Raw genomic sequence first — 27592 nt, forward strand, 5'->3', positions numbered from 1 at the left:
ACATTTCGAATCGTTATCCAATTCACGCATTCTCGAATACTTGTAGGCTACTTGTAAAAATATTTTTATGTAAACTGAACTAGAAAAATAAGAATGTTTGTGTTAAGTTAAAAATAGTAACCATATAAAAAGTTTTGAAGCTTTTCTTTTCAAGGTGAAATAACGGGTAAATTAAAGAAAACAGTAAATTCCAACATTTATTACTCTACAAATCAATAATAGCTATTTGATTGAGAAAGCAAAACATTAGACAAGTTTCTTTATAACATGATTTATTGATCTATACCACTGTTAGCTTATAAATTAAATAATTGAAATTTGTTAAAAGATGATTTTCAAAACTCATCAAATGCTTTACTTCGGAATGGTATGCGCGTGAAAAATCGTAAAACGGAACGCTCCATCAAAAACCAAGAGACCTATTTGTCCGGATTTCCTTCAATTTTTTTATATTTACAACCAAAAAAAGGTACAAAATAACCGCGAATTTTAAATACAGAATTCGTTCGTTCTCTTTCTCACGCACATAACCAGTATACAGCGTCTCGTTCGCACGGGCGCTGTTTATTCTGTCATCCAGTAGAACCTGGATCCCATTCGCGCGGGCTTTCTTTCCGCGTCGTCTGGTAGGGCCGGGGTCGCGTCTGGGTAGACCGCCTTTGGCTCTTCCAGGGGCTTTGGCCTGAAATTAATTAGGAAGTTGTATTAGAGATAAAATTATGCCACAGAGATAGGAATAGATATTATAGTTACAAATCCTTTTGATTATTTGTCTTCAGTTTTGAAAAAGATGCCATATTTATACTAATTGCCTAACTTGAGCGAGATAATGTTACTGCACACAGGTAGTATTGTATAAGTAAATAAAAATTAAAGTAGCCAGCCATAGAACAATTTTTACCGTTCGGGAATCAAACCAACATGCAGTAAGTATGAATGTAATGCTAAGCTATTTCAGCAATTACGTCGAAGACATCTTAGTGAGGAAATGTGTCTAAAATAGCTTGCTAGAGAACTAATATCTCTGGCTTTAATGTTGTATATCAGTTGTATGTTGTGGAAATATCCGCGTTATTCGTCGGAACCTTATTTGTAGGTACAAAATTAGGGTTCGCTTTTCATTACAGTACCATTAAAATAAAATACGTCTCAGTACCTCTTAGTGTCGTGAACACGAGCCTCACAGAAGTATCCGAATGCAGGACGCTCAATGTTCATCTTCTCAAGCACACACTTGTCGAACACGCCTTGAGTCTTGCGGCATCTAAAACATTGCAACAAAGGATTAAATATAAAAATATGTACAAAAAGCCAATAAAAAGCTGGTGGTGGATGAGACCATGCTGTCATGAGCTCTTGCGTGTTTCGGAAGGCACGATAAACTGGCGGTCCCTGACTGTCATTTGACCATCTCTGGCAGTCATTACAGGTAGACAGAAGCTAGACTGACAACCAGTTTACCAGTCTTACCAAGGAGTATTGGGTCACCCTGATAACTGGGTGGTGCTTAGAAACACATGAACCGTGCGACATTTTTTGTGCCACTCGGAACATGTCGCGTGTAAAAAACCGAGCATATTACGTCCGAAAAAATCCGCTAGTGAGCGCTCTTAGAGAGCATACGGCACACGGGGGCGCCGATAAATCCGCCTAACAGCTTACTTTGTCTTGTTAATATCTTGCATGCATTGTAGAGAGACAGTTTATGTATAAACGTATTACCCGCTATATTTAATTATATGTTATTTAATAGTATGTTAATTATTATTTGTTTAATTTTTTATTTAAAAAATGGATCCCAGATGGGTATTACCCGCTATATAGAGCGCAGATACATGAGACAAAACAGATTTTCTATTGTTTTATAATTAGCTATATACAAGTAGTTAGTTGTGGAACTTACTGCTTCAAGCTGTAATCTCCGGAGCTCTTGTCAATACAGTTGGAGTACTGGTTGAACTCGTCCAGGCAGGACTTCTTCACCTTCCGGAAGAAATCCAGGGTGCAGGCGGTGACCGCTTTGCCTTCGTTGATGCACTTCCGAGGGTCCTTCTCCTCGAGACGACATAGCATAAACTCCTGAAGAGTGCAAATGATAAATTAGTAAAAGTTGAAGTTAGAAGGTAAATATCGGTACTAATACAATAAAGAGGTTTTTTTGTACCAAAGAGGCTCCGGAACTACTGGACAGATTCATTGTATGAAAACTACACTATGCCTGAGTAACATAGGCTATAATTTATCCTATATTGGGAGCAACATACTCTAGAACGGTAGAAAAACAGGTGGTTATGAATAAAATTGAATTTCCTAGAAATCATTCTTACTGATATTATAAAGATAGTAGCTCTACATGTCACACTAAAATTACTGGTCTGATTATATTAAAATTGTATACAATGCTTGACAATAGAGACTAAGAAAAAGGTGAACTAAGGCCCAAGGTCACCATCAACATAAACTTAAACAACATAAACATTAGATGCTTAAAACAAACTGTGAAAATTTTACATAGAAATACATCAACAGTTGTTTAAAGATATTTACATTTGTTTGTTGGTGTACTGAATTCTAATAAGGCTTTCCTAGTGACTACTTTCCTAGACTAAAGCTGGCATTGTTATTTGCTGAAAGACTACTTTTATAATGCAGTCTTTAAAGGAATTTTGTAAAGGACCTTCATAGAATGATTTTTTTAATATCACTTCAACTGTACCTACTCATAGCATCAAAGAAAGATAGAAATGCATCGACGAAGAAATAGGTGGTAAATAATTATTTTTATGTTAAGTTAACAATTATTATAGCAGTGCTTCGCGAAAAAAATATTATCAATCAAAAATCTATCATAACATAACCTCAATAAAACTATGATTATGCAATCAATTTGCCTTCAACAAACAACTAAAGCAGGTTAAAAGCGCAATTATCATAAAGTTAATAGTTTTATAAATTAAACTGCACTTTTACTTACATTATTAGCTTGTTCGCAATATTTTCCTAAATGAAAAGAACCAGCATACAAAACTGCTGACGATAAATTCAGCTCCTTCACCGTCAATTCCGACTCTTCCGGCAGATGAACGTCCGCGGATACCACCATTTTAACTAATTCAAATGTACACGAGAAATTTAGATGTTATTATCCCAAATAAATAGTGAAATTTCTTCCACAAAATTCGTGGAAGAAATCAGAGAATAGTCCAAACAATTTCAGGTAACGGGACCATTCCAATGAAAAGAGACAAAAGATTTACTACTATACAGCATTGAAAGAGATAGATGCGAACGAGCGCCACTTTTCAATTTTGTCGGATTGTAATGACTGACATTGACGTATAATTTGGAAAATTCATTCCGATTTACGCTGAATATAAAAATCTGTACAAGTAAGAAAAAGGTTTTAAAATAAAAACGCGAACTTGCATGCATGCTATGAAGTCATTTATTTAACTAAGGACTAGATCAACAACTTTAAACTTTCGACATTACAAATGTTCAGATTCACGAAGTTCCAGTTTATCTTCTCATGTTTTCCAAATTTTTAGGGTAGTAGGCTTCAATTGGCAAATTGTATTCGTTATCTGCGTATAGGATACATACAATTATTTAAATAACATATTATCATCTAAACAATTGTACTAAATTACTATCAATAAAGTCTTACCTTCGTATGAGCCATAATTTCCTGTAGGTAGTTGATAGAACTTGGGGATGTCGTATCGGTTTTCCTGAAAAAGTAAGTTTCATTTATCTGCAGAATCTGAGACTGACCAGCATTTCACTAATTAATTTTAAAATATATTGAAAGTTGTTTGCGATAATTGCGTAGCACTTTTATATAGGTGGCACACAAATTTAGAAGTACAGTAAATAAGAAAAAATGTTTAATGCTACAATAATCTTACCGAGTCATAGTTCCTCCTGCCCATCCGCGGTATATTTTTATTCGTTTTAATAACATAGCCCATGCTTCCCTGATCGAATGGAGTTGCTTCATTGCTTCTTCCAACTCTTGGTACATTATTAGGCTTTATAAACGAACCTTCAGCTCCACTGAAAAAGTGGATAAGGCAGTAAGCCAATAACACCGTTGCCAATTTCGCGTTCATTTTAAAAGAGTACAAAATGGCGGGAGTTCCGTAGAAGACCGAATGTTGAATGATGTTGAAAAGTATTTTTGTTGTGTATTTATACTCAATAGATTCGATCAGTCCCGTATTTTTTAAAGATCTGATTAAAACCAATTGATGTTTTCAGAATATTAAACAGATGCTAGATTTTATCTGCGTGTTTCATGATGCGGGTTGAATGATTGTTATCTTTGGTAGGTAACAAGGATCACAAGAATGGGTACTATTGTATTCTCAACCGACATCCCAAAAAGTAGGAAGTTCTTAATTCGGATGTTTTTGCAACAAAAAAATCTGCGTATTTCTTAGTCAGTCTAGGCACTAACCATTCCTGTCGCAGTAAGTACCTACTCCATTTCGATATTAGGTACTTTTTATTAAAACTAAAGCTATAGATATAATACATACTGCAATTGTTGCCATCCCTTAAACTTTAGTTTGTAACCTAATAATTTTGTTTTTCTTATGCATGCCCTATGTATTGGAACTCCTATGTACAATGTCAACGTCTTATTTTGTACCCATTTTCTTTACAAAATAAACGATTTGATTTAGGCTACTTTTTTAAGGTTTCGTGCAGAAGTTCACATGGGACTAGACGGGACGCGGGTGAAACCGCTGGTAGACGCTAATTTCTAGATAAGTGGCTATTACAAATAGCACCTACTAATAGTTGAAAGAATAAAACAACATATCAACTTAGTAAATCAATATAAACTTTATTGTTCTTATCAGAATTAACAGTTGTAAATATTCGAGACTATGGCCTATTTCGCGCCAACGCTGCAGGTATGAAAACTTGGTATTTTGGCGTTTTCCCGCCTTTTTCGACGATCGCACGGACTAGGGAGAATGGATCCAGTTTCTTTTTGACTACCAAGAATCTGTAAAAAAATTAATTTAGCGTATTAGAAGAATTAGCCTATGCCGATATAAACAAAATATTTTTGTTTCTTTTTTTTTACCCTAAAAGCTCCGAAACTACTAAACAGATTCGTTTTCACTAATGATGACTAAGTGATAGATTGACGAAGAAGCATCTGTAATCTCCATCCACCTGACTTTTTAACATTATAATTCGAAGGTCAAGGTCAAACTATATTTCAAGGTCAAAAATATATTACCATAATGTTATACTAATTATTATAAAATAAAGTTATTTTACAAAGTTTGTATCTACAAAACTACTGTTCTCAGAAAATGCAGCCTTAACCGCTTCAGATAACAGATACATTTACTGTCAATAACCTTATCAACTCAAACCTAAACTCTATCCTTCTAAACTGCCACTAATTAAACAGAAATCAAGGTCAAACATAATAAAACCTTACCTATCTTCACCCTCCCCATAACTCCTGGAAGCCAGCCCCATCTTCTGCGCGCATTGATGCAGGATCGCTCGCTCCGGCTTCGTGAAGTCGTTCGTAAACACAAGGTCAAGGTCGAAAGTGTCGGACGCTATGTACCGCTGCATCATGGTTTGGGATGCGCGACGGAGCATTCGTATGTCTTGGGCACTGCCTAGACCTGCGCGATTGACCTAGGTAGACAAAGAATGGGTATTTTTTTTAAGATGTGATAACTTTTTGACTATTTTTTTGCATGCGAAAAAAGGTAAAATATAACTTAAGATAACTTATGTATGTAAGTACCTAAATTCAATGCAAATAAAAGTATCCTATTCTATTTGGTCTAAATAAAAATTAAGATTGATCAATCTGTGGTACCTTTGCGTAAAGGCGTTAAATATAGGGTAATGTAATATGGTAGAACGGCTGACCCGATTGAGATGATATTTGGTAAGGAGCGGCCACGAATAAAATAAAAAATATTTTTTGCACTCACGATATGGATTCATTTTTGCTCATTAAAATGGAATCTCATTATTAATTCTATGAAGAGAACGATAAAATAATACATAACGACTAGCAATCTCTTTATGTAACTAACGGGAATTCCCCATATTTCATTCCAACCTAAGGTTGTCTATGACATATAACATTCACAGATTCTACGGTAGAAATGTTCAATGTCGTCTGACAACACCTGTCATTTTGCTTATGGTGCGGGAAACTCCCTTCAAGTGAATGATTCTTTGACTGACTGATAAAAAGGGGTATATCTTCGTATCTACAGTCAGTTGAGTAAATAACTTTAACGCATTCATAACGCATTTAGGAAGGAAAGAGTAGCAGAGGTATAGTCAATTTCAGGTCAGTGGTAACAGTTTTATAGTAAAATCGTACTTATTACTATTGAGTTAAGGTGCATGACAGTTACCACTAAGAGTGAACTAAGACGTTCGTGTTTCTTGAGACATCTATCAAATATTTTTGGGTTTTACAAAGAACGAGGGGGTTCCAAAGAAGGCGTATAAGGCGGTGCCAGTAATGTTCCTCATCCCCCGAACACCCGCATTTTGGCGCGCAACTTTCTTAGGAGATTTCCACTCGTCATTTTGTTCTCCTTGGTATAAATAGTTTCCAAAGTATTTTTTTTATTTACATATTTATTCGTGTATAGGAAAGTGATTATTTCACAGGTATATTGATAAGCTTAAGTATTTGTCAGATATTGCGTTTCGCGTTTACTTTTTTATCGATTCGATATTTCCAGATAATTGCGTATTGTATTGAATTTTTAATTCGGGGTCTATTTCGGTTGGCTTCCAGTCTCACCGGATGCCAACCACCACCGGATTCAGTTACCCAAACAACCCAATACACCTAGGTATGGCTATAAGTAAAAGTATAGATAACTCACCATTTGCAAATTCGGCTTGATAGGTTCAGATATGCCTTGCGCGTCGACTCCCAACCCTCCGCCTTGCCAGCCCATTAGTTTCATCATTCTGAAATAAACAAATTAAAAAAACATTATCAAATAATCTCAGTTTAGAACATTCTGTATAACATACTGTGTTCTTGTAATATTTAACCGACTGCAAAAAAAAGGTTTTCTGTTTGACCTGTATGTGTGAATGTATATTCCTGCGCGATAATCTCACGTTTGGCTGAACCGATTTTGATGCTCTTATCAGCATGGAATCTGTCAAGCTTATGAGAAGATTTTAGGTATACAGTAAAATTCGTTTAGTATGGACTCCGTTTACACCGCTTAAGTAGTCGCACAGTGAGGTTTGGGTTATCATATAATATTATTTAAATGAAAATCATTTACATAGTAGTCGTATGTCGGTATGAAGTACATAAAAATATATAAGTCGGATATAATGACTTCGCTTATAGTAACAAGTCGCTTATTGTCAAACTTACTTAGTAGCCACACTGTTCTCGACGGGCGTTCCAAAGAAATCGTCCTTCTTCTTGCCGGAGACATCGCTCAGACTTATCCGTGCGTCGCCTTGTGCTATGAATTGCTCCTTTATTAGTAGCAAGAAACTAAACGCACTTACTTAGTGGCCACACTGTTCTCGACGGGCGTCCCTTGTGCTATGAATTGCTCCTTTATTATAGTTATCGGCACGAATCTTGAGCTCTGACCTACATCTGCGCAGAAGTGATTTATTAAAAAAGAACCAATACCGAGTGACGGCTATGACGCGATGCACTGCGGGCCAATCACCGCATTAGCCCGCCCCCGCGCCTCACTTCATACCACAAAAGGGACCCAATAAATTACTTCTGCGCAGGTGAAGGTCAGAGCTCAAGATTCGTGCCGATAACTATAGTAACAAGAAACTAAACGCACTTACTTAGTAGCCACACTGTTCTCGACGGGCGTTCCAAAGACATCGTCCTTCTTCTTGCCGGAGACATCGCTGACACTTATCCGTGTGTCGCCTTGTGCTATGAATTGCTCCTTTATTAGAACGCTCACTACTTCGCCTCGTAGCGCCTGAAACGAAAAAAAATACAATATTACGATTAGCTTCCACCCGTGGATTCACCCACGAACCCGGATAAAAAGTAGTCTATAGCCTTTCTCTCAGGCCCGCCGCTAGCTGTTTGTTCGCCCGCGTGCAAAACCGATTATGCCGCCCTACGACTACATATTATACTGGGTTTTGTCAAAAAATATATAAGGGGGGGGGGTCCAGGGGGTCCCCCGCCCATTCATATCCATCTTACTTTTCCAACAGAAAAAAATATGTACATGCACCGCTCTGATTGCAAAAAACGCACTTCCTTCTGGATACATAAATATTGCAATAGGTACATAACATATATTACACATAACTTTTTATTTACTTGAAATGCTCTAAGTCTTAGAGTAACCTAAGAAGTCCTGGATTAGCCCATTAGCAGACTAAGCAATTGCTTAGGGCATCAATGCAGTGCAATCATTACCCAAGTGGCCCCCATGTATTTAAAGATTGTGATTAATGGGTAGGTACCTACATATTGTATATCAAAGTGCTTAGAACAGATTATGGGTAACTTAAAGTAACGAACGTAAATATCTATAGCAATGTTTAATTTCAGTAAAATGTGTTATTAATGGTTTTTGGTGGGCTTCCCGTTAAAAAAGTCAACGCATGAGACATATTTCATATGTAAGGAAGCGCGAGCGAAGCGAGCGCGAAATTTTTTTAGTCTAAGGACACAAAACAAATAAAAACCACTGTAAATTAACAAAGCAAAGTCAAAAAGTAAGATATGCACAGAAATGAAGTGCAAATGTACATGAAGCCGCGATTTTTTCCTTAGAGTTTTCATGAAGTAAACATATGTATAATAAAAAGCCAAAGTGAACAAAAAGCTATAAAGGACGTGAGCGAAAAATGATTTTTCAGAATTGAATGCCTCAACAATTAAACAAAGATAAATTGCGATTAGTGCCGGTTTTTACTCTACCAGCGCCCTAGGCGAGATTTCTACGGCGCCCTCCAACTGCAATTCAAACCCATACGAAAAACAGAGACGCATGTAGTTACCGATTGCGCGAGCGAAGCGAGCGCGAATATTTTTTTTATAGTTAACAAGTCGAAACAAAAAGATTAGACAGAAAAAGAAGGTTAGCCTGGAAGCCGACCCCAACATAGTTTGGGAAAAGGCTCGGAGGATGATGAAGTCGAAGCAAAAATTACGTAAAATGTAGCCCAATCGTACATAAGTTATTGCTGGTTGATGAATGCAAAAACACTGGAACACGTCTTATGATTGCGCGAGCGAAGCGAGCGCGAAATTTTTGTTATATTTTAGAACTCAAAACAAAAATTACTTAAAATTTTGCCCAAACGTACATAACTCTTTGTTGATGATGGCGCCTATGTATTAAAATTTTGGGACTTAAAGTAGTACCGTAAATAAGAAAGTTCATATGGAAACTAGAAGTTACTTTCTTATTAATAAAAGAACTTAAAAACGACGCTCCCTTTTTGCTAGGGTAGCTAAAAAATCTTGAAAAATAAAAACAACTGTAAAGTGAAGCAAGCCCGAAAATGTTTGAGTTTTGGATCACTAAAAGTCCTAAACATATATAATAAGAAGCGACTGTGCGCGATTTTTTTTGAGTATTGGGACATTAAAAGTAGCTATATGTGATAAAAAATGAAGCGTTTAAGTAAGGAAACCGCGAGCGTAGCGAGCGCGAAAATTTTTGAGTTTTGGGACATAAAAGTAGTGTTTCATCGAGAATTTCTCAAATTTAACGCGGAATTAAACACAAATTCGCTTCGGCGCCCATGAGCCCGCGGCGCCCGGGTTATTCGCGCACGCTGCACCATTGGTTAAGATGGCCCTGATGCTATCCATTCATTTGGGTACAGTTCTTGTAAGTTGCAATCTTTGATGAAATTTAAAACAAAAATAGGAGTAACATCTGATCAAGGATTGGTTGGGGGCGCCTGCGGCGCCCCTTATATCCGGCGCCCTGGGCCGTCGCCCAACCGCGCCCTACCCTAAAATCGCTACTGACTGCGATATCTGACAAGGAGGCGCGAGCGCAGCGAGCGCGAATTTTTTTGGGGATGCAAAGGATGAACCCGTCAAAATTGATAGGGGACGACCAAAGCGAGGGCGGCTTTTTCTGAAATTTTATTGCTAATCTAGTCATCTATTTTTAGTAAAAATATTTTTATTACGTAATTATGGTTTAATTTGGCCGTATGGGTTAATTTTGCCGCCCCCTAAATAGTGCCGCCCAGGGCATTTGCTCTCTCCCCCCACGCTACGCTAATGGTTGATCTTAAATCTTTTTTAATAATTTTTAATTTTGAAAATGATCAACAGATGTAACTGAAACCGGCAGTGCAAGTTATATTCTTAGCGCTATTGCTGTGTTCGGAAATATTGAAATCAAATAATTGGTAAAAAGATATTGTATTTTTTTAATATTACGTGATAGGTCGCTCGATTTGCCGCCCCCTAGGACGTGCCGCCCGCGTGCGGTGCACGCGCTGCACGCCCGCTTACGGCGGGCCTGCTTTCTCTGAGCTTAGCGCGTTCAAGCAAAAAAAACTCTTCAGCTTTATAATATCAGTTGATTAAAATTACCCAGAGACGAAACTGATCATTATTAGAAGACTTGTAAGCAATTATGTACTTAAAGACTGACATGGAAATAAAAAAATAATTACGTCTTTTATAAATATTTATTATATTGTATATTTACCTAAGTATTTAAAATATATAATTAAAAATAAATAAATATATAATTATTTACCTAAGTATTTAAAAAACGGCACGGTTTCTGGGGGTACCAAAAACTGTAGGTCTCGGCTGTCTTTGAACAGTCGTTGCGGGAACTTAGAATAGTTTAGAAGGGTTGAGGAGGTCAGATAGGCAGTCGCTCCTTGCAAAACACTGGTACTCAGCTGCATCCGGTGAGACTGGAAGCCGACCTCGACATGTTGGGAAAACTAGGCAGATGATGCCATATAATACATACCTCCCACGCCAAGGTTTCCGCCGCATTCTTAGCCTCAACTTTAGTTTCTCCCTCAGCTTGGGCGAGCAACCTATCGTTTATTCGGAGAGAGTAGCATTTGTTCTCAAAACCATTGGTCAGACTCAAACCACATACTTGGCAGCTAGCTAGAACAAAAATATGTAAAGGTTAAATAGGCATGAAAAAAGTAATTAGCCCGTCTTATTTATTACATCAACAATAATACATAAAGATACATTTTAAAAAAATATGGCCGACCGATAACTTATATGTATACTAGCTTCCGCTCGCGGCTTCGCCCGCGTCAAGTTCTTTTATATCGCGTTTCCAAGGGAACTCTTCAAAGGTCTGAGATAAAAACTATCTTATGTTATATCAGTTCAGTGGTTTAGACGTGAAAGCGTTACAGACAGACAGAGTTACTTTTGCATTTATAATATTATAGTAGGGATTAAATTGCATAGTGAAAAAAAAGCCAGCTTTTGTTAACATAAAAGTATGTGTTCAATAATTTAGTGTAGTTCTCAACTGTGTTAATTATCATGGTGTAAGTTGTTTTCAATGGGTGGCTTTGTTCTCATTAACATTTATCAGCATTATCCAATGACACACTAAACCTTTGTATATATCTATGCCACATAATACTGCATTTATGCTGAGGTATCAAAATGTAACACATTGTTTTAATCTGGCATATTTCTCAGTAACATTAGTCTTATAGCACAGAATAAACAGTTGTACTTAAACCTACCTGAGTGATATTGTTACAAATGTTAGTACATTGCTTCACAACTGTTTACAAGAGAATATATTATTTCAAACTGTGTTTACACCGAACACAGATATCATATTTTCTAAGAAAAGCATGAGTGTTGAGTCGTCCCACTCGCTTCAACCGCGTCCACGACAAGTGGCGGCGACTGTGACGTCGTGGTGCAACGGCTCGCCGCGAATGCGCCGAGTCCAGAGGTCAAAGCTTGCTTATGCGCACCGGCCGCGCGCACGCGTTCTTTAGTTCTTATACTTAAACTTTAATTCGTATTTGCTTAATTGTATTACCTATATTGTTATTCTTAAAAATCATTATACGTATTCACATGTTATACAGTCCACTCTTATTATTTACTCCACCTGCTGAGCTATCGTCGCAACAATGAGCATGCAGTACAGATAAAACATATTAAGAAAAAAAACTCACTTTGTATATTCCACAATTTCTTAGCCCACGGTCGTATTAACAACACCAAACGTCCAAACGGGGACTGGAACATATATTCCCTGAAAAGTCGGACATCTAAACATTTTATACTTGACATTTCTTCCAAATACCCATCCGCATCCATCAAGTCTGTTGATTTCGTTTCCGTGGCAACCGAAACTTTGTTCGTTGTGTTTCTATTTTCCTCCATATCGACATCTTCGTTGTTTTTTTGAGTTTCTTCATCAGAAACATTGTTTTTATGATCGGTTTCTGCAGGCGCTTGTCCTTGGGGTACGAAAGCTATTCGGGCAGATTTCGGAGTGCCCTCAACTACTTCTCCAGCTACACGTTTGATGCCTCTTGCTCTGTCTTCGGCAGCTGTTGACGCAGACACGAACGTCCGTTGGAGTTTTGTTTTCTTTTGCTCTTTATATTTACGTCCAACCTGAAATTATATATTTTTTTATATAACTAGCTGTTTTTCCATGCTTTCACTTTACGAACTACTACGCATACTGGGATAAAATATAGCCTTTGATACTCAGGAAGGGTGTAACTTTCCAACAGTGAAAGAATTTTTCAAATTGGTGTAGTAGCTTTGGTGCCTTTGTTTACAAACACAACGAAAAAAATGTTTCCTCTTTGAGGCTCTTTGTTATAACATAGATTAAGCTTTTTAGAAGCTGGTAATGTGATGTATGTGTTCAAAATTAAGCTTGAATGGCCGCTTCTTAAGGCGGTTTAATGGATTTGCCTCATTATCTTTGCATAGTGCTATATTGTACAAAACTATGACTTAAACTTTAGTTCAAAATATAAGTATGGACCATTAGTATGTATCAATGATAATAATTGAAAAAAACCTGAAGTTCAAATGACTTAAGTCGTTAGTATTTATAGGTTATGTTTACCTCAAAAGAGAGTTGAGCGATTTGTTCCATGACTTGCGGAGGGTATCTACACCCCATAAACTCGATATTAGTATAAACTCGAGCCAAACAAACCAATCTTTCTTCGGGGAAATTGTTTTTCCACTTTTCCATGAACGCTTTTCGTAGCTGCCAGTGCTCTTCACATTCATGCTCGTCCCTATATTTGTCTACATCCCAGTTTACATCGAAGTGTGCTTTGTTATTTACCGTACAATTGCCGCGATTTCTCTTATTATTTTTCGACATTTTATAAAAACAAACAAACAGAAATCATAACATTTACAATTTTCAGATTCGCAATCGCGATTCGCGTTGTGCTGCCAATAAAAATTTTGAATTTCTACTGAATTGTTGGGTGGGTGTTTCGCGTAATGAATATGGTTTTATGACACATATTACAAAATGTTCTATTTATTTAATTTTGCCTACTTAAGTTAACAAATTTCAATCATGAAGTAATTCACAGCTAAATACTATTTTTCGCTCTTTATTTGTACTTTTATTTTATCGCGGTTAGCAGTTCTTTGAGTATTGACAAGACACATCAACTTTGTTCACATTTATCATAACGTGTACAATTTTGATTGCATCTAGAAACAGTCATTTTGCTCGTCAAACTGAATCTTTCGCTTGTTGTTTGCACTGCAGCAAACAACCATTTTGCTTCCCTTGTAATAAAAAAGTTATAATCGTTTCTTATATTCAGGAGTGTTTATAACTAAATTAGTAGATTAGGCTAGTGGCTGGCAATTTTATTTCTCTGTCAAATAAAAAAAGTCTCCGAAGTACATTCCGATTTCGCAAGTTGTAGATATTTATCATGTTAGAAATATCACTATTTGTTTTGTCCTTTTCTTATTCCAATAAAATCATATATCGCCTTCCTTATTTTCGTGACCTAATCAAGTTGCAATTATGCTAGATTTTGTACAATTTTACTTGACAAATGACGTCTTGTGAAAAGGAACGGACGGTCTTTCAAAAACTGCAAAAACCTACCGTGCGGCAAAGCGGCGAGTATTATTTTCTTTCTATCTTTTAGTAAATCATGTGTTGTTCGCTTTAATTCAACAACTTATTCAAATTGTCGGTCGGGTAGTGCGCGATCGATTAAATTGATTATTGTGTTAGTGAAGTAATTTAACTGTAGGTACCTACATTTAAAAACGTGTAGGTACTTTTGCCGGTATACGGGCAGGTAACACCACGGCTTCTATTTTAATTCGGAATAGTGAATACACCTACAGGCAAAAGTGTAAAAACGACAGAAAATGCCCCGCAAAAGCAAGCACGTCCCGCCAAAAAATATTAATAACAATGAAAGTCCAGAATTTATTGATGATTTAGTTTCTGAAGAGTGGGTCGACGTGACGGACGAATATGTTATCAAGAACACTTCCAAAACATTGCCGGTGTCGAGTGAAAACCCGCCAAAATCGGACACGCCATGTCCAGAAGTCGAATCACTAAATTCGCCGAAAAAGAAAAAAAGAAAATTGAAGATGCCTCTAACTTTTGACGAAATCCTAGGAAAACTTAATTTCAATACATTGTACTTGAAATTCACGAAATTATTACAATTCTTGGAAAGTGGTGATAATGAAATGTTGTTCCCGTTCATAACTAGACGATATGAAGAGTTTTTCAAAATAATCGTCCAAGACATTAATATTTTGAAATCAAGGAGTTTGGATGCTAATTATAGAGATATTTGTGATAAAATAATTGAGGTTGGCAGCTTCAAGAATTCGGGATACCTTTTGACCTATAACTATGATTTACGGACGGAGTTTAAAAAGTATATTCTTGTTTTAAAGTTTTATTTTTACTAAATTGCTCCTTAACAAAACTTTGGATGAACCTATCCACTTTTTTAATTGAAATCTGCAATTTTTTTTTATTAATTCCAAACTTCTTATCCAAAGGAGATCATTCAAGTCTCGAACATTTTGTACCCAAAAATGAAAGTGCCGGCCAGAGTAAAAAAATAGTAGATTCTTGTAGAGAATAATGCCCTGAAGATTTTTTACTATTACGAGAATCGTCTACAGTTAACCCCCAGGCTGCTATTTGACTTTGAAGATACAAAAAAATCCAACAATGTTTGGAGCATTACATTACGTCCCCAAATTGGAGAAGGCAGCCGCTGCCTTCAAACGACTCCTGCTTAACCTGGGAAGTCATCAAATGACCCTCCCCCCTCCCGATGTGGGTTAGCAGCGTGAGGGAAAGTTAAACTCCTAGTGACTAAAACCGATCATTTGATGAATTCCCAGGTTAAGCAGGAGTCGTTTGAAGGCAGCGGCTGCCTTCTCCAATTTGGGGACGTAATGTAATGCTCCAAACATTGTTGGATTTTTTTGTATTTTCAAAGTCAAATAGCAGCCTGGGGGTTAACTGTAGACGATTCTCGTAATAGTAAAAAATCTTCAGGGCATTATTCTCTACAAGAATCTACTATTTTTTTACTCTGGCCGGCACTTTCAGTTTTGGGTACGAAATGAATGATCTCCTTTCATTCGATTTCAGTATTTCTTCATCGTTACAGTATTTCTGTGTTAACATAGAAGCAATTAACTTATTTTTAATCTGCTCCTTTCCATTCTTAAAATAATTGCAAAAAAAAGGTTCAATTTAAAGCAAATTTTAAACATTTTTTTTATGTATGCTAGAATATCTATCAATTTGAAGACATCTTATTTATCTTCGGCTGTCTAGGAACATTTTCATATACCTAGTTTTTTTAATTATAATTTTTTTGTTTTTATTTACAGTCCCATCTTAGTCATCAAAAAAATTTACACCCAAAGCCCTTTTAATTTGGAAGGAACAAGGTATGTTGTTTTCACAAAATTATCATTTACATAGTAATAAAAATTAACATAAAAATATTAATACTGCATACAACACAAAATACTTTATTTGTTGCTTTTCAACACTAAAAAAATTGTCTAAAAAACATTATATTAAAGTCAACAACAAATAATATATTACAAAAATAAAAATTAAACCGTTTCAGTTCATCAGATAGCAACCAACCTTCTCCGTTACCCGACATGGAACCTCGTCATTCACCAAAAAGGTTCAAAAACCTCACAATATCTAACAGTTTTAAAATCCACTGCTTACACTCAGCACTGGTATTCGTAAAAAATAATCTGACCAAAAATATAGAATTTCCGGAATTAACGTCCGAGCAGGCGGAATTCATACAGTTGTTATTGCAAAGTATTATAACCTTTGCCGACTGTGAAAATGTCTCTGAGGTCAATGAACTATATAGAGCTTTGTGGGAAGCGGTCAAAATTCACAGTACAAAGTATGATTTTAAAGTTAATATAGACAGTTGCGGTGATAAAAAGTAAGTTAACGGATTGATTTCTTGGCATGGGATGTGGTGAGGGCGTTATTATTATTATATGTAATACATTAACACTTATATTAACTGCTTATTTGCTAAATTACTAAACAATAGAAAATTAATTGTGTTTTGCGTATATCAGCGCTCTAACATACAAGGTTAAAGGTCATGGCACACATTACAGCTCCAACCCAGCGATTAACTTGCCGTTTGAATTTGACCCCTAAGTCGTATCTCATATGAAACATCAGTATAGATGGCGCAATCGTCACCATGCCGGACTGCCGAACCTGAGGTCCGGGTTCGATTCCCGGTCCGTTTGACATTTGTGTGATGAGCATGCTTGTTGGCCGTGGTCTGGGTGTTACAATATGTTTTTATAAATATGTAGCTATAAGTAGTTTATCAGTTGTGTTAGCACCCATGACACAAGTTAATTAATAACTTACCATGGGGCTAACCAACCGTGTCTGAAATAGTTTGCATCTACTATAAGAGTCATGTTGCTCTGCCGTGTCGTACCGTGACGTGCCGTTCACGTGTGCCTTGACCTTAACAAAGCTTTTTTTGGTTTAGCGTAATTTTCCTAGCATATTTTTGGGTAACACACGTTTTTTCTTTTATTAAAATATAAAACATTCTTCTGGGTACCATTCACTTATTAATAAGTTGTACGAGAACTGCTCTTTAACTACAAGACACTATGGTTTATATTGCAGCAACTATACTGAATTTTAAAATTACCAAAACTTAACATTAACTTTTTATATTACAGGAGTCTAGTCTTTGAAAAATTACCAAAACAGAAAAGGGTTGAGAGTGCGACTTATACAAAACAACGCAGGATCAATATAACACCACCACTTAGCTTAAACGAACATACAGTCACTGAAAATCAATCAAATGTTACAGAAATGGTTATTTGTACAAACCAAGAAATTAGTGCAAATGATTCTACTGTAAGTGAGATTCAACCAGTTGTTACCACAGACCAATCTATGGGTCCAAATGAACCTGTGGGCTTTAATGACCCTGTGGGCTTTAATGACCCTGTGGGTTTAAAAGACCGTGCCATTGATAACACAGAACCCAAAACTGAAGTTACCACAAATCAACCAGAAAGGCAGACACAAAGAGATGTAACAGACCAACCCACAACTATTATAAATGAACCAGTTGTTAGCACAAACCAAATTATGGGTTCAAATGAACTAGCTATTAATACTGTACAAATAATACAAACTGAAGTTACCACAAATGAACCAGTAGTACAAATACAAGATGAAATAAAAATACCCACTGATAGTTCAAGTGGACCAACTATAAATGGTATAGACCCAGCTGTGAACACAAACCAACCGACACTTAGTGTAAACAAACCAGATATAAGTGTGATTGAACCGGGTGTAAGCACAAAGCAACCTGCAGTAGAGACTGAATCAGCTGTTGGTATCATAGATCAGGTAGACTCAAACCAATCTACGGACCAAAATGAACCATGTCCAAGTGGACCAGAAGAACCAATAACCAGTTCTGCGGTTGATATAAACCCAGTAGTTGAACAACCTAATGCCAACAACTCTGTCACACTCACTAACCAACTAGTTGATAAGAAACAACCCGTTCTTAATGTGAATCAACCAGTGTTTACCCCAAGTCAACCAGTGTTTACCCCAAGTCAACCAGTGTTTACCCCAAGTCAACCAGTGGTTACCCCAAGTCAACCAGTGGTTACCCCAAGTCAAACAGTGGTTACCCCAAGTCAACCAGTGGTTACCCCAAGTCAACCAGTGTTCACCCCAAGTCAACCAGTGTTTACCCCAAGTCAACCAGTGTTTACCCCAAGTCAACCAGTGGTCACCCCAAGTCAACCAGTTGTTAGTGTAAACGGACCTATGACTGGTGAAAACAAATCAACTGGACTAAAACCATTCGCATGTTATAATCGCGAAGATCTTATTATCAAAAATCCAAGTCAAAAAACTAAAATGTAAGTACATATATTATTCAGGGTGTGTCGTTCACAATCACATTAAATCCTATCACTTATACTTCATGATATTCTATGGCGAATTGTAAAAAAAATAACCACAGTAGTCATTTTTCGTTTTCATAATTTATAACATCATGTGTACCTAAAGCAGAGATAAAGTTCGGAGTATCGAATGTTTTGATCAGTTGACAGCTGTCAGTTTTCAAGGGAGAATTTCCGTTGTTTGTAATGACTGACTCTTGAATGGTGTTCTAATTTTCGCACACTTTTATTCTATTTACTTTGTTTCAAAATTTTTTTTATTTTTATTTTTTTCTTTGTGCTTATCAACACATATTAAACAGTATGTTAACGTATTTAATTTAATGTTATTAGATACGACACACTCTGTAGATCTAAATGACTTTGTTTCTTCCACCATGCTTATTGACTGTCGTATAATTTTTAACTTTTATTTTCACAGATACCCTCCGATAAAACCGTCGCCGAAAAAAATACAAAAAATGAAAAACAAAGCCACTTTTGTATACAGATTGCCTAAAACATTCCTTTGCAATGCTTTTAAAACTATCATAAAATTTCTAGCAGACGAGAGAAGGGATAAAATGATATTCGTACCTACTACTCAGGATGAGTTAGTGTTCTATAGAAAATGTATGGAATGGACTAAAGTGGAACTTGACGCGATTTTCGACGCAGAATATAAATTTTATGTTAATCAAATCGTTGAATATTTGTCTTACATGAAAGTTCAGGTGCCGAAACCTGCCAAGGAATGTTTTAATCTAGCCACTGGTATTAGGTAAGTTAACACAGTTCACCGACTTCGAAAAAGGAGGTTCTCAGTTTGTGCTTTATGTATGTTTGTGCGAGATTATGTCCCGTTTGGCTTGATTCTATTTTCAGCATGTATTTATCAGAGTTAGGAGTCATTAATCAACTAAAAAAGGTAAAAATAAACAGATAAAGGTTTATTTTTCAGTGCTTTTTAAAGTTTTTTTAGTATGTTATATATAAAGAACACAGTAAACTGCTGTCTGTCGGTCTATTCGATGTTACCTCCGAAATTGCTTTACATAATTTCATGCAGTTTTCTCCTACTTTGTTTTTTTAATATGTAGTGATTATATATATTTTAATTGATAGATTTAATTTATTGCCATATATGTATAGTAAACAAGTATGTAATAAATATAATATTTTTATTAATTCGTTTCAGGGAGGTGACTTATGTCAAGAAAAAGAAACACCATTGCAACGGGTAATTATTAAGTTAAATAACAATAATTACAGTTTTAATGCATTCTAAGCTATATCTTGAGTTAACGTCGTTCACTTGAATAAAACTCCCAACTTATATCTGTATAAAATTTCATCATGATTGGTTTAGCCATTTACCATGTAAAAGTAACATAGACACAAACATTTTTCTCGTTAATATACTACAGAAAAAGTTTTATTAAATAAAATCCATCCATCAGTTTTAGGGTAAAAAAGTTATTAACAAACACAATTTTTTAAATCATTATTTAATAAGACCAACGAGAAATAAGTACTACCAACTTGCTGAACATGGATAAAAGGTAGTATATGTGTTACTCGTACTAAATGTTGATTTAATTTGTTTTAGCAAACCTATGGTAAAACCGCCGGTACCAGAATTCAAAATTCCCAACATTGTTACAAGGTACGTTAATATCTTTATCTGCCTAGCCTTTTCCCAACGTTGGGGTCGTCTTCCAGTCTAACCTGATGCAGCTGAGTACCAGTGTTTACAAGAAGCGACTGCCATATCTGACCCGGGCAACCCAATACCGCTTGGTTAGACTGGTGTCAGACTTACTGGCTTCTGACTACCCGTAACGACTGCCAAAGATGTGCAATGACAGCAGGGACCTACAGTTAAACGTGCCATGCGAAACACAGTCATTGGTGTCTAAGATATACTTATAAAGTAGATACAAACTTAGAAAAGTTGCATTGGTACTTGCCTGACCTGGAATCGAACCCGCGCCCTCATACTCGAGAGGTTGGTTCTTTGTCCACTAGGCCACCACGACACTCGCACTAATTGTTACTCATACTAATTGTTGAATTAATTTGTTTTAGCAAACCGATAGTAATACCGCCCGTACCAGAATTCAAAATTCCCAACATTCATACAAGGTATGTCAATATCTTTATTTGCCTAGCCTTTTCCCAACTATGTTGGGGTCAGCTTCCAGTCTAACCGGATGCAGCTGAGTACCAGTGTTTTACAAGGAGCGATTGCCTATTTGATCTCCTCAACCCAGTTACCAGGGCAACCCAATCTTGGCAAGACTGGTTGTCAGACTTACTGGCTTCTGACTACCCGTAACGACTGCCAAGGATGTTCAATGACAGCCGGGACCCACCAATTTATCGTGCCTTCCGAAACACTGAGGAACTCGTCATGACAAGATGGTTTTTAGCTATATATTTTTTCTTTTTTGAGTTTTTTTTTTCTTTTTTTTATTAAATTATTTTTTTTATTCAGCTTGAGGAATAAGAAGAAAAATAAAAAGTTAAAGAATAAAGACTTAGTAAAACTGAGAACACCAAAAAGCAAAACATCGGTTGTAGGCGTGAGGTATGTTTTTGGACAGAAACTAAAAATCGTCGCTAATTAAAAGCTTTTTTTGCAATCTAATTGGAGGCTTTATATAACGCGACTTTTATCAAATCATCATCAGAAAAAAGTACTAAAATATACATTTAAAACATACAAAATCATGAATTCGGTAGCTTTGGCATGCCTTCATGGCAAAATATGGCTAAACCATTAAAATGTATCTCTGTCACCTATATTGCCATCCGAAACACAGTCATTGGTGTCTAAGATATAGGGTCGGTTCATATCTGACGGAAAATGCGTCGAGCGTATCGTAAATGTATGATCGACGGACTAACGCATCATCGGTTAGGTGAGAATGATTGAATGTTTTATAGTATATTTGTCTGTTTTGGCGTTACGCGACCGAAAATACGCGACGTATGTTCCGTCAGATATGAACCTACCCATACTTAGAAAGAACGGTGAACGGTTCATATCATACATTAAAATGCTTGGTGTTTGAAATACATGCATAACTTACTTATAGATGTTTTATCTCACGATTGCGGGTGAGCCTTACGTGTGTGTGTGTTTGTTTGCTCAAATGCACATTGTGTTTGTGTGCTCAAAAATGTGAATCTAGCCATTAGGCCTAGACCCAAGTTTGTCTTAAAACAACTGTAGGTATACATAGAAAATTCACGGTATACATTTGTTTTAAGAAAACTGACATTGAGGTCAATTTTTACCGACGACGTAAACTTCTGTTTTGTCTTAAAACAGAAACCGAAAATTGTATTTGCAATGTCATACTTAACAGATTTTTAAATAATAAACTGACGTTTATATTGTCGGTGTACTTGAGCCTTAGTTGAAGGTATGCTTGGCTCTTGGCGTTGCTGGGGAGTTTGTTCCACCACTTCTTCTTCCCAGCAAAAACACATAGGAAGTGGTGAAGGGCGGGCGTTTTGGGGGCTGTCTTTTGTAAATTTGACGTTAAAAAAAAGTGCTGATTTTCAGCCTACTTTGAATAAATGAATCTCAATTTAGTAAATATTTTCATTTATAGCGACAATAAGATATCTAAGAAATCTTCCGACTCAAGCAGTGTTAGCAGCAGCAGTCGAGGAACTAGCCAGGAAAGAAAGAAAAAAACTAAGAAAGCTAGGAAAATTAAAAAGTGAGTTTATATTGGGTACGACACCTAATCACTTCCAATTCATGCTCAAAACAGATGAATTCCATTTTGTAGAAGCTAATAATTATATATTCTGAATTATTCGGTATCTGCAATAAATAGAAAAAAAAAAATACAGAAAAACCATTAAAAAAATATATGATTCTACAACTTAAAAAAAAATATGACTTCTACAGTATTATTTTTATTTATATTCAGTTTTATTTTTTATTTCTTTGTACATATTTTGGTTTTCTTTTATTTTATTTTTACTTTCATTTTGTAATCGAATTTCCATATACTTTCTTCTTCTTCTTCTTAGCGTTTTTCCCGTCTTGTGACGAGGTCCGCTTTCCGTATCTTCTTCTTCCACTTCGCTCTATCCTGGACATCTTCCTCTTCGAGTTCGCAGCTTATCATATCTTTCTTCCATATACTTTGAACTAAGGTATTTATTAATGTTTTTTATAGACGTTTGCCACAGGAAATGGAAGTGGCACCTAAAAGTACGAGCTGTAATGGCAAGAAGATGCGATGGGGCGACGACGCGAGGAAGGAACAACTTATAGAGGCTCTGTCTGTGCCCGTGCAGAGTGATAAAGCTATGAGGTTAGTTAATACATATTTTGTATACTGTCTTCTATACATATAATAAAATGGTAGGAAAGTCAAACCTGTACGTTGAATATTTTTTTAAAGAATACTTGTGATCGATAATCAATACTGAGCTGAAAAATAGTTTTTAGATTTTTTGTCTGTTTGTCTCGGATATTTGTATCGGAATTTTGCATGAATATTGCTAAGAGGTCGGGCCAGGACATAGGCTATATATCATCACGCTATCACCTACTGGATATGAGCAATGAACTATTATATCTGCTAACGTTTCTGTAACAGCGTGTGCAATAGTAACACATATTTGAATGTTGTACTTATATTAGTTGATCGGCCTATAATAATCAATCTTTACACAGAAAATCACGCATTGCATATTTATGCAGTCATGTAAAAGAATACACCTACGGGATGAGTAGTACTTCGGCAATGGGTTATGAGAGTGAAGGGATAGTGAGTGCACCTGTGTCTGCGCAAATGCTCGTGCACTATAATATGTCTATGTCAGCTGGCTGATCTCCTTACATGAGAACAGCCGCCGTGGCGGAAATCGGCCGTGGACGCCATTATTTATTACTTTGGCAATTTATATATTGCCCACGCAGACGAAGTCGCGGGCAAAAGCTAGTTAATAATAATTAAGAAATTCATAACAATTGAATTGTTTTCAGAATAATGCGTGGTATGGGCTGGAGCGGCGGGGCGCTGGGCGCGAGGGGAGAGGGCATCACTGAGCCTATTATGCCTGTTCTCGATCTTGTAAGTATAAGTACCTATATTCTGTCTTTGTTAAAAAAAAGGATAGACTTAAGATACTGTTACTGATAGACAAGGCTATAGATTGTCACCGGAAAATAACAAGTCTCGTAAGTTGATCCATTTTCTAGGTAGTTGATCAACTCTCGGAACGGCAGTTGGAATGTACTATTTAACGCATTGAATTTTAGCTAATTGGTCAACTTACGGTACAAATCTACTGCTGTAAATATAGGTTACATTAATTTATATCAGCACCTTATTTTTTAACGAAGTTATTAAAAGTTTTATCATGATCTTTTATTTGCAGTTTAGTGCCTGCTCGGATGGAGTATAGTTATACTGTATAGTATAATTTATACATATTAAAAATGTAACGGTCTTATTCCACAGCCCAAAGGATATGGTTTCGGTGCTTACAAACTAACGCCCCAACCGGAAATGGTTCCCAAAAAACGTGCACCACCCAAACCGGTCACAGTTTGGCCAACAGACAGTAGCGAGGAAGCACAACTATCAGAAAACGATATTATTGTAGAAAAAACTAAAGAATTACTCTATACAAAACCTTCATTTGATACATTCATGAAAGGAGATGGCAATCAACCAAAAATGGATCTGGAAATTATAGATTTAGACGCCGAATATCCAGATGATAATTTCAAAAAAGCGGAGGTCCCAAAAAAGACCTCTAAAGCTAAAAAAACTAAAACAGAGACCGTTAAAGCGAAACTTATAAAATCTATAATGCAAATACCTACTCAGACCAGACATGGGGCACTGCTCGATCAAAACCCAAACTATATTATAGAATTTGAACCCAGAAATTTCCGCAAAGAAGTTCTAGAGACAGTTCTAGAAATTTTGACAACGGACTTGAAAGCAAAGAGTCTGACATTTGACAGACCCATCAGTCAGAAAAATAAGCAATATATGTTGCATTTGTTGAAAAATCTTAAATATAGTAGCAATGTGCAGGTAGCATGGAATGAACAATGTCTAGCCGATGAGATTGTGGAGAAATATAAGGATTTACCCGATGTTTTTGTAAAGGGTTCCGTTTCTGATGATCGATTGTGAGTATTTATTTATTTAATTACATACTTTTTCTTTTAAAAATCGTAATAAAACTAGTCATTTCCATATCTTGCGGTTTCACGCGCGTCCCGTAGGAACTACTGCCCGTACCCGGATAAAATATAGCCTATGTTACTCTGGAAGAGTGTAGCTTTCTAACAGTGAAATAATTTTTGGAATCGGTCCAGTAGTTTTTGAGTTTATCCATCATCTTCCGAGCCTTTTTCTCAACTATGTTGGGATCGGTTTCCAGACTAACCCGATGAAGCTAAGTACCATTGCTTTACAAGGAGCGACTGCGTATCTGACCTCCTCAACCCAGTTACCCGGGCAACCCAATACCCCTTGGTTAGACTGGTGTCAGACTTACTGGTTTCTGACTACCCGTAACGACTGCCAAGGATGTTCAATGACAAATTTTTGAGTTTATCCATCACAAATAAACAAACAAAAATACAATCTTTTCCTCTTTATAATATTAGTATTGATATTCAAATCATAATTACCAATTTCAGGGTAGTGGAATTCGAAAAGCTACAAATCATCAACGAAGATCGTGACACCAACGAAATTATACAGGACGAAAACGTTTGTGAAGTTACCGACTATATAAGATCCTGTGGCGTCAAATGTGATACGCGAAAAGCTTTGGACAACCTAAAATTCAGGGTTCTAACACTTATGAAAATACTAGATTTTGTCAAGTCAGATAATGAAGAAATTGAAATAGAATTCAATAATGTTTTGCCGAAAAAACATAGGAATTATATTCAGTCTGCTTTGGATAGTATCAATTTAAGACATAGACTTGGAGAAAGTAAACCAGAAGGGGATTTGTCGGATGAAATTAAGAAGTTTATTGGAGATGTTTTTATAAGCCATATGTTTAATCATCGATATAGGTAAGTTTTTAATAAGTCCACCGACGAATGTCAGATTTTCTTCTAACAACTGTTTAATTTGAAAATTGAAACGTGAAAAATCATAGTAAGCAGTTTTATTAACAAAACTGATGTTTAAGACTAATATTTATAGGACTTTAAGGCCTTGGTTTGGACTTGGGCCTAAGAGTTTTAATAATATTTCAATGCCCCGAAAATTCGTTATTCCATATATCCACAAATTGGACTAGCTTTCGACCGCGATTCATTAACTTCTAGTTATACTTATTAAACACATTATACCTTTTTTATATACTAACTAAAATAAAATCTTTCTAATTCCAGTGCCGTAACATATAGCAAGCATTTTCACACCAAGCGGTTCCATACACCACCAGTCAACGAAAACCGTAGAAAAGTAGACAAACGTAAAACTGAAGAAATTATTGACCTCGACAATAATAACAGTAAACCTGATCATACTGATAGTACTGATAATTCTAAGATTACTGATAATCTTGAGATTACTGATAATCCTGAGATTACTGATAAGCCTGAGATTACTGATAATCCTAAGATTACTGATAAAGAAAATAATGAAACTGCTGATTGTGAAGTCACTGGCAGTGATTATGTTGTCACTGTTGATGAAAATGATGTGACTGTTGATGAAAATAACGTAACTGATAATGACTGCATAGATTTAAGTTCTGATGAAGATAGTTTTAGAATTTCTCCTAAAATACTGCCGCCTAGAGACGAAACTGTTAGTATGTTTGAATATCTGTGTATGTATGATACATCGAATTACAGTTTTAAGGCTGAAAAACCAAATGGCAGTGTTGAGGATGAAAAAGATAATATTTCAGAATCTCAAGTTACAAATAACTGGGATATTGAGACAGAAAATCAGGATGAAACCATGGTAGAAATTGGTTTGAATAATCAAATTCAAGAGAATATAGAAAAAGAAGAATTGATTGAAGTAAATGAAGATGAATCATCTAAAGAAATCAGTGAAAAATCTAGCAAAATGGACGATGAAGAAATTATTAAACGTATTGATGACATTATAAAGACAGAAGATAAGACTGATTGTGATATTAGTTTTGATAAAGAGGATTTAGTGTTAAGTGAAGAAAATTATGATAATCAATCTTTAGAAGCTAGTCATTCCAAAACGGGTGAAATAGAAAACGGTATAGATATAACAGATAAGAAAAGTACAGAAATTAACCATGTATACATAGTTAACTTACATTATCCTACTGAAATAATAAAAAACGAAAAAGCTAAAGCGGTTCAAGAAGTTATTTCGAAGCAAATAATGCTTTCTAAAGAATTACCTTTGCTCAAGTGTCATGGCGTCCAATATGGCGCCCTCATTTATACTTGCCATAACAAAAATACATTTGATTTTCTCGAAAATTCGATAAAAAATATTGGTGATCTAAAAGTGTTGAACACTATAAATGTTACCAAAATGGCGGCTAAATTATTTTGTTTGTTTGATTTTGATTCTGTTTACTTATTTAATATGATAGAGTTGTATAACAAGGAGGTTTCTACCAAACAGTGGGTGGTAGAATCGAAGGAGTTTTGTGATGGTAACACCATTTTCATTATAGAAATGGATAAGGATTCCATTGACTTTATACATGCGTCTGATCTCTCGTTATTTGCGGGTGTCGACAAAGTAGAATTTAGCTTGATCTGGGAATAAATAAACAGGTTTTTTTACTCTCAATTTTGTTTTATTATCCTTCTGATATTTTCTTCTGGATATACTTTTCCTAGGTTTCGTCTACCTAGATCTAACAAAGGCCTTTGACATTGTAAGCATAGGTACTTAAAGAGTGGCTACTATTACCTAACCGTAGGAATTCACCTGATAATCTATTAATATTAGAGTCTTGAGGTACCTATCTGATGTAAATATGTAAATGGTAGAAATACGAAAATTAACTTGTAAAGTCACTTGTATTCCTTGGTGTTCCCCAAGGCACATACCTAGGACCATTTCAAAATTGTTTCATGAT

The 27592-nt window shown here is 36.0% G+C and overlaps 4 protein-coding genes across 10 annotated transcripts; 1 reads left to right on the forward strand and 3 right to left on the reverse strand.

Moving 5' to 3' along the window:
• Nucleotides 1-420: 420 nt before the first annotated feature.
• Nucleotides 421-3225, reverse strand: LOC110373767 (NADH dehydrogenase [ubiquinone] 1 alpha subcomplex subunit 8). Its single transcript, XM_021331114.3, has 4 exons — nucleotides 2975-3225; nucleotides 1904-2079; nucleotides 1157-1264; nucleotides 421-682 (listed from the first exon to the last, which is right to left on the reverse strand). Exons 1-4 carry the CDS (start codon nucleotides 3101-3103, stop codon nucleotides 565-567), a joined length of 531 nt encoding a protein of 176 aa, XP_021186789.1. The 5' UTR covers nucleotides 3104-3225; the 3' UTR covers nucleotides 421-564.
• Nucleotides 3226-3422: 197 nt separating this feature from the next.
• Nucleotides 3423-4157, reverse strand: LOC110373769 (uncharacterized). The gene is made up of 3 exons (XM_021331116.3): nucleotides 3909-4157; nucleotides 3668-3731; nucleotides 3423-3584 (listed from the first exon to the last, which is right to left on the reverse strand). Exons 1-3 carry the CDS (start codon nucleotides 4110-4112, stop codon nucleotides 3520-3522), a joined length of 333 nt encoding a protein of 110 aa, XP_021186791.3. The 5' UTR covers nucleotides 4113-4157; the 3' UTR covers nucleotides 3423-3519.
• Nucleotides 4158-4827: 670 nt separating this feature from the next.
• On the reverse strand, nucleotides 4828-13468 carry LOC110373771 (uncharacterized). Its single transcript, XM_064042005.1, has 7 exons — nucleotides 13098-13468; nucleotides 12184-12631; nucleotides 10986-11131; nucleotides 7849-7991; nucleotides 6897-6984; nucleotides 5465-5673; nucleotides 4828-5017 (listed from the first exon to the last, which is right to left on the reverse strand). Exons 1-7 carry the CDS (start codon nucleotides 13362-13364, stop codon nucleotides 4894-4896), a joined length of 1425 nt encoding a protein of 474 aa, XP_063898075.1. The 5' UTR covers nucleotides 13365-13468; the 3' UTR covers nucleotides 4828-4893.
• LOC110373755 (uncharacterized) lies at nucleotides 6282-27300 on the forward strand. Of its 7 annotated transcripts, none has more exons than XM_064042003.1 (15): nucleotides 6282-6346; nucleotides 15893-15952; nucleotides 16138-16479; nucleotides 17255-18469; nucleotides 18936-19274; nucleotides 19692-19733; nucleotides 20103-20159; nucleotides 20582-20638; nucleotides 20991-21083; nucleotides 22117-22227; nucleotides 22696-22833; nucleotides 23511-23598; nucleotides 23989-24671; nucleotides 25188-25574; nucleotides 25899-27300. In XM_064042003.1, the coding sequence occupies exons 3-15, from the start codon at nucleotides 16175-16177 to the stop codon at nucleotides 27274-27276; spliced, it is 4893 nt and encodes a 1630-aa protein (XP_063898073.1). In that variant the 5' UTR covers nucleotides 6282-6346; nucleotides 15893-15952; nucleotides 16138-16174; the 3' UTR covers nucleotides 27277-27300. The 7 variants fall into 7 exon arrangements, with proteins under 7 accessions (XP_063898073.1, XP_063898066.1, XP_063898072.1 ...); XM_064041996.1 differs by lacking the exon at nucleotides 6282-6346 and adding an exon at nucleotides 14164-14916; XM_064042002.1 differs by lacking the exon at nucleotides 6282-6346 and adding an exon at nucleotides 14164-14916 and having other exon boundaries at nucleotides 16138-16200.
• The last annotated feature ends 292 nt before the right edge of the window (nucleotides 27301-27592 follow it).

Source organism: Helicoverpa armigera, chromosome 27 (genome assembly GCF_030705265.1).
Source record: "Helicoverpa armigera isolate CAAS_96S chromosome 27, ASM3070526v1, whole genome shotgun sequence".
Taxonomy (NCBI): domain Eukaryota; kingdom Metazoa; phylum Arthropoda; class Insecta; order Lepidoptera; family Noctuidae; genus Helicoverpa; species Helicoverpa armigera.

Bases quoted from the DNA above. Each gene is read 5' to 3' on its own strand.
- LOC110373767 (XM_021331114.3), bottom strand. From the start codon at position 3,103: ATGGTGGTATCCGCGGACGTTCATCTGCCGGAAGAGTCGGAATTGACG. The intron at 1,265-1,903 runs GTAAGTTCCACA...GCAATGTTTTAG, and splicing joins GGAGATTACAGCTTGAAGCA to ATGCCGCAAGACTCAAGGCG. The intron at 683-1,156 runs GTACTGAGACGT...AATTAATTTCAG, and splicing joins CGTGTTCACGACACTAAGAG to GCCAAAGCCCCTGGAAGAGC.
- LOC110373769 (XM_021331116.3), bottom strand. From the start codon at position 4,112: ATGAACGCGAAATTGGCAACGGTGTTATTGGCTTACTGCCTTATCCAC. The intron at 3,732-3,908 runs GTAAGATTATTG...TTACTTTTTCAG, and splicing joins GCAGGAGGAACTATGACTCG to GAAAACCGATACGACATCCC. The intron at 3,585-3,667 runs GTAAGACTTTAT...TCCTATACGCAG, and splicing joins AAATTATGGCTCATACGAAG to ATAACGAATACAATTTGCCA.
- LOC110373771 (XM_064042005.1), bottom strand. From the start codon at position 13,364: ATGTCGAAAAATAATAAGAGAAATCGCGGCAATTGTACGGTAAATAAC. The intron at 6,985-7,848 runs GTAAGTGCGTTT...TGTTTATTTCAG, and splicing joins GAGAACAGTGTGGCTACTAA to AATGATGAAACTAATGGGCT. The intron at 5,674-6,896 runs GTGAGTTATCTA...TTGTCTACCTAG, and splicing joins TCAAGCCGAATTTGCAAATG to GTCAATCGCGCAGGTCTAGG.
- LOC110373755 (XM_064041996.1), top strand. From the start codon at position 14,390: ATGCCCCGCAAAAGCAAGCACGTCCCGCCAAAAAATATTAATAACAAT. The intron at 20,160-20,581 runs GTACGTTAATAT...AATTTGTTTTAG, and splicing joins ATTCCCAACATTGTTACAAG to CAAACCGATAGTAATACCGC. The intron at 20,639-20,990 runs GTATGTCAATAT...TTTTTTATTCAG, and splicing joins ATTCCCAACATTCATACAAG to CTTGAGGAATAAGAAGAAAA.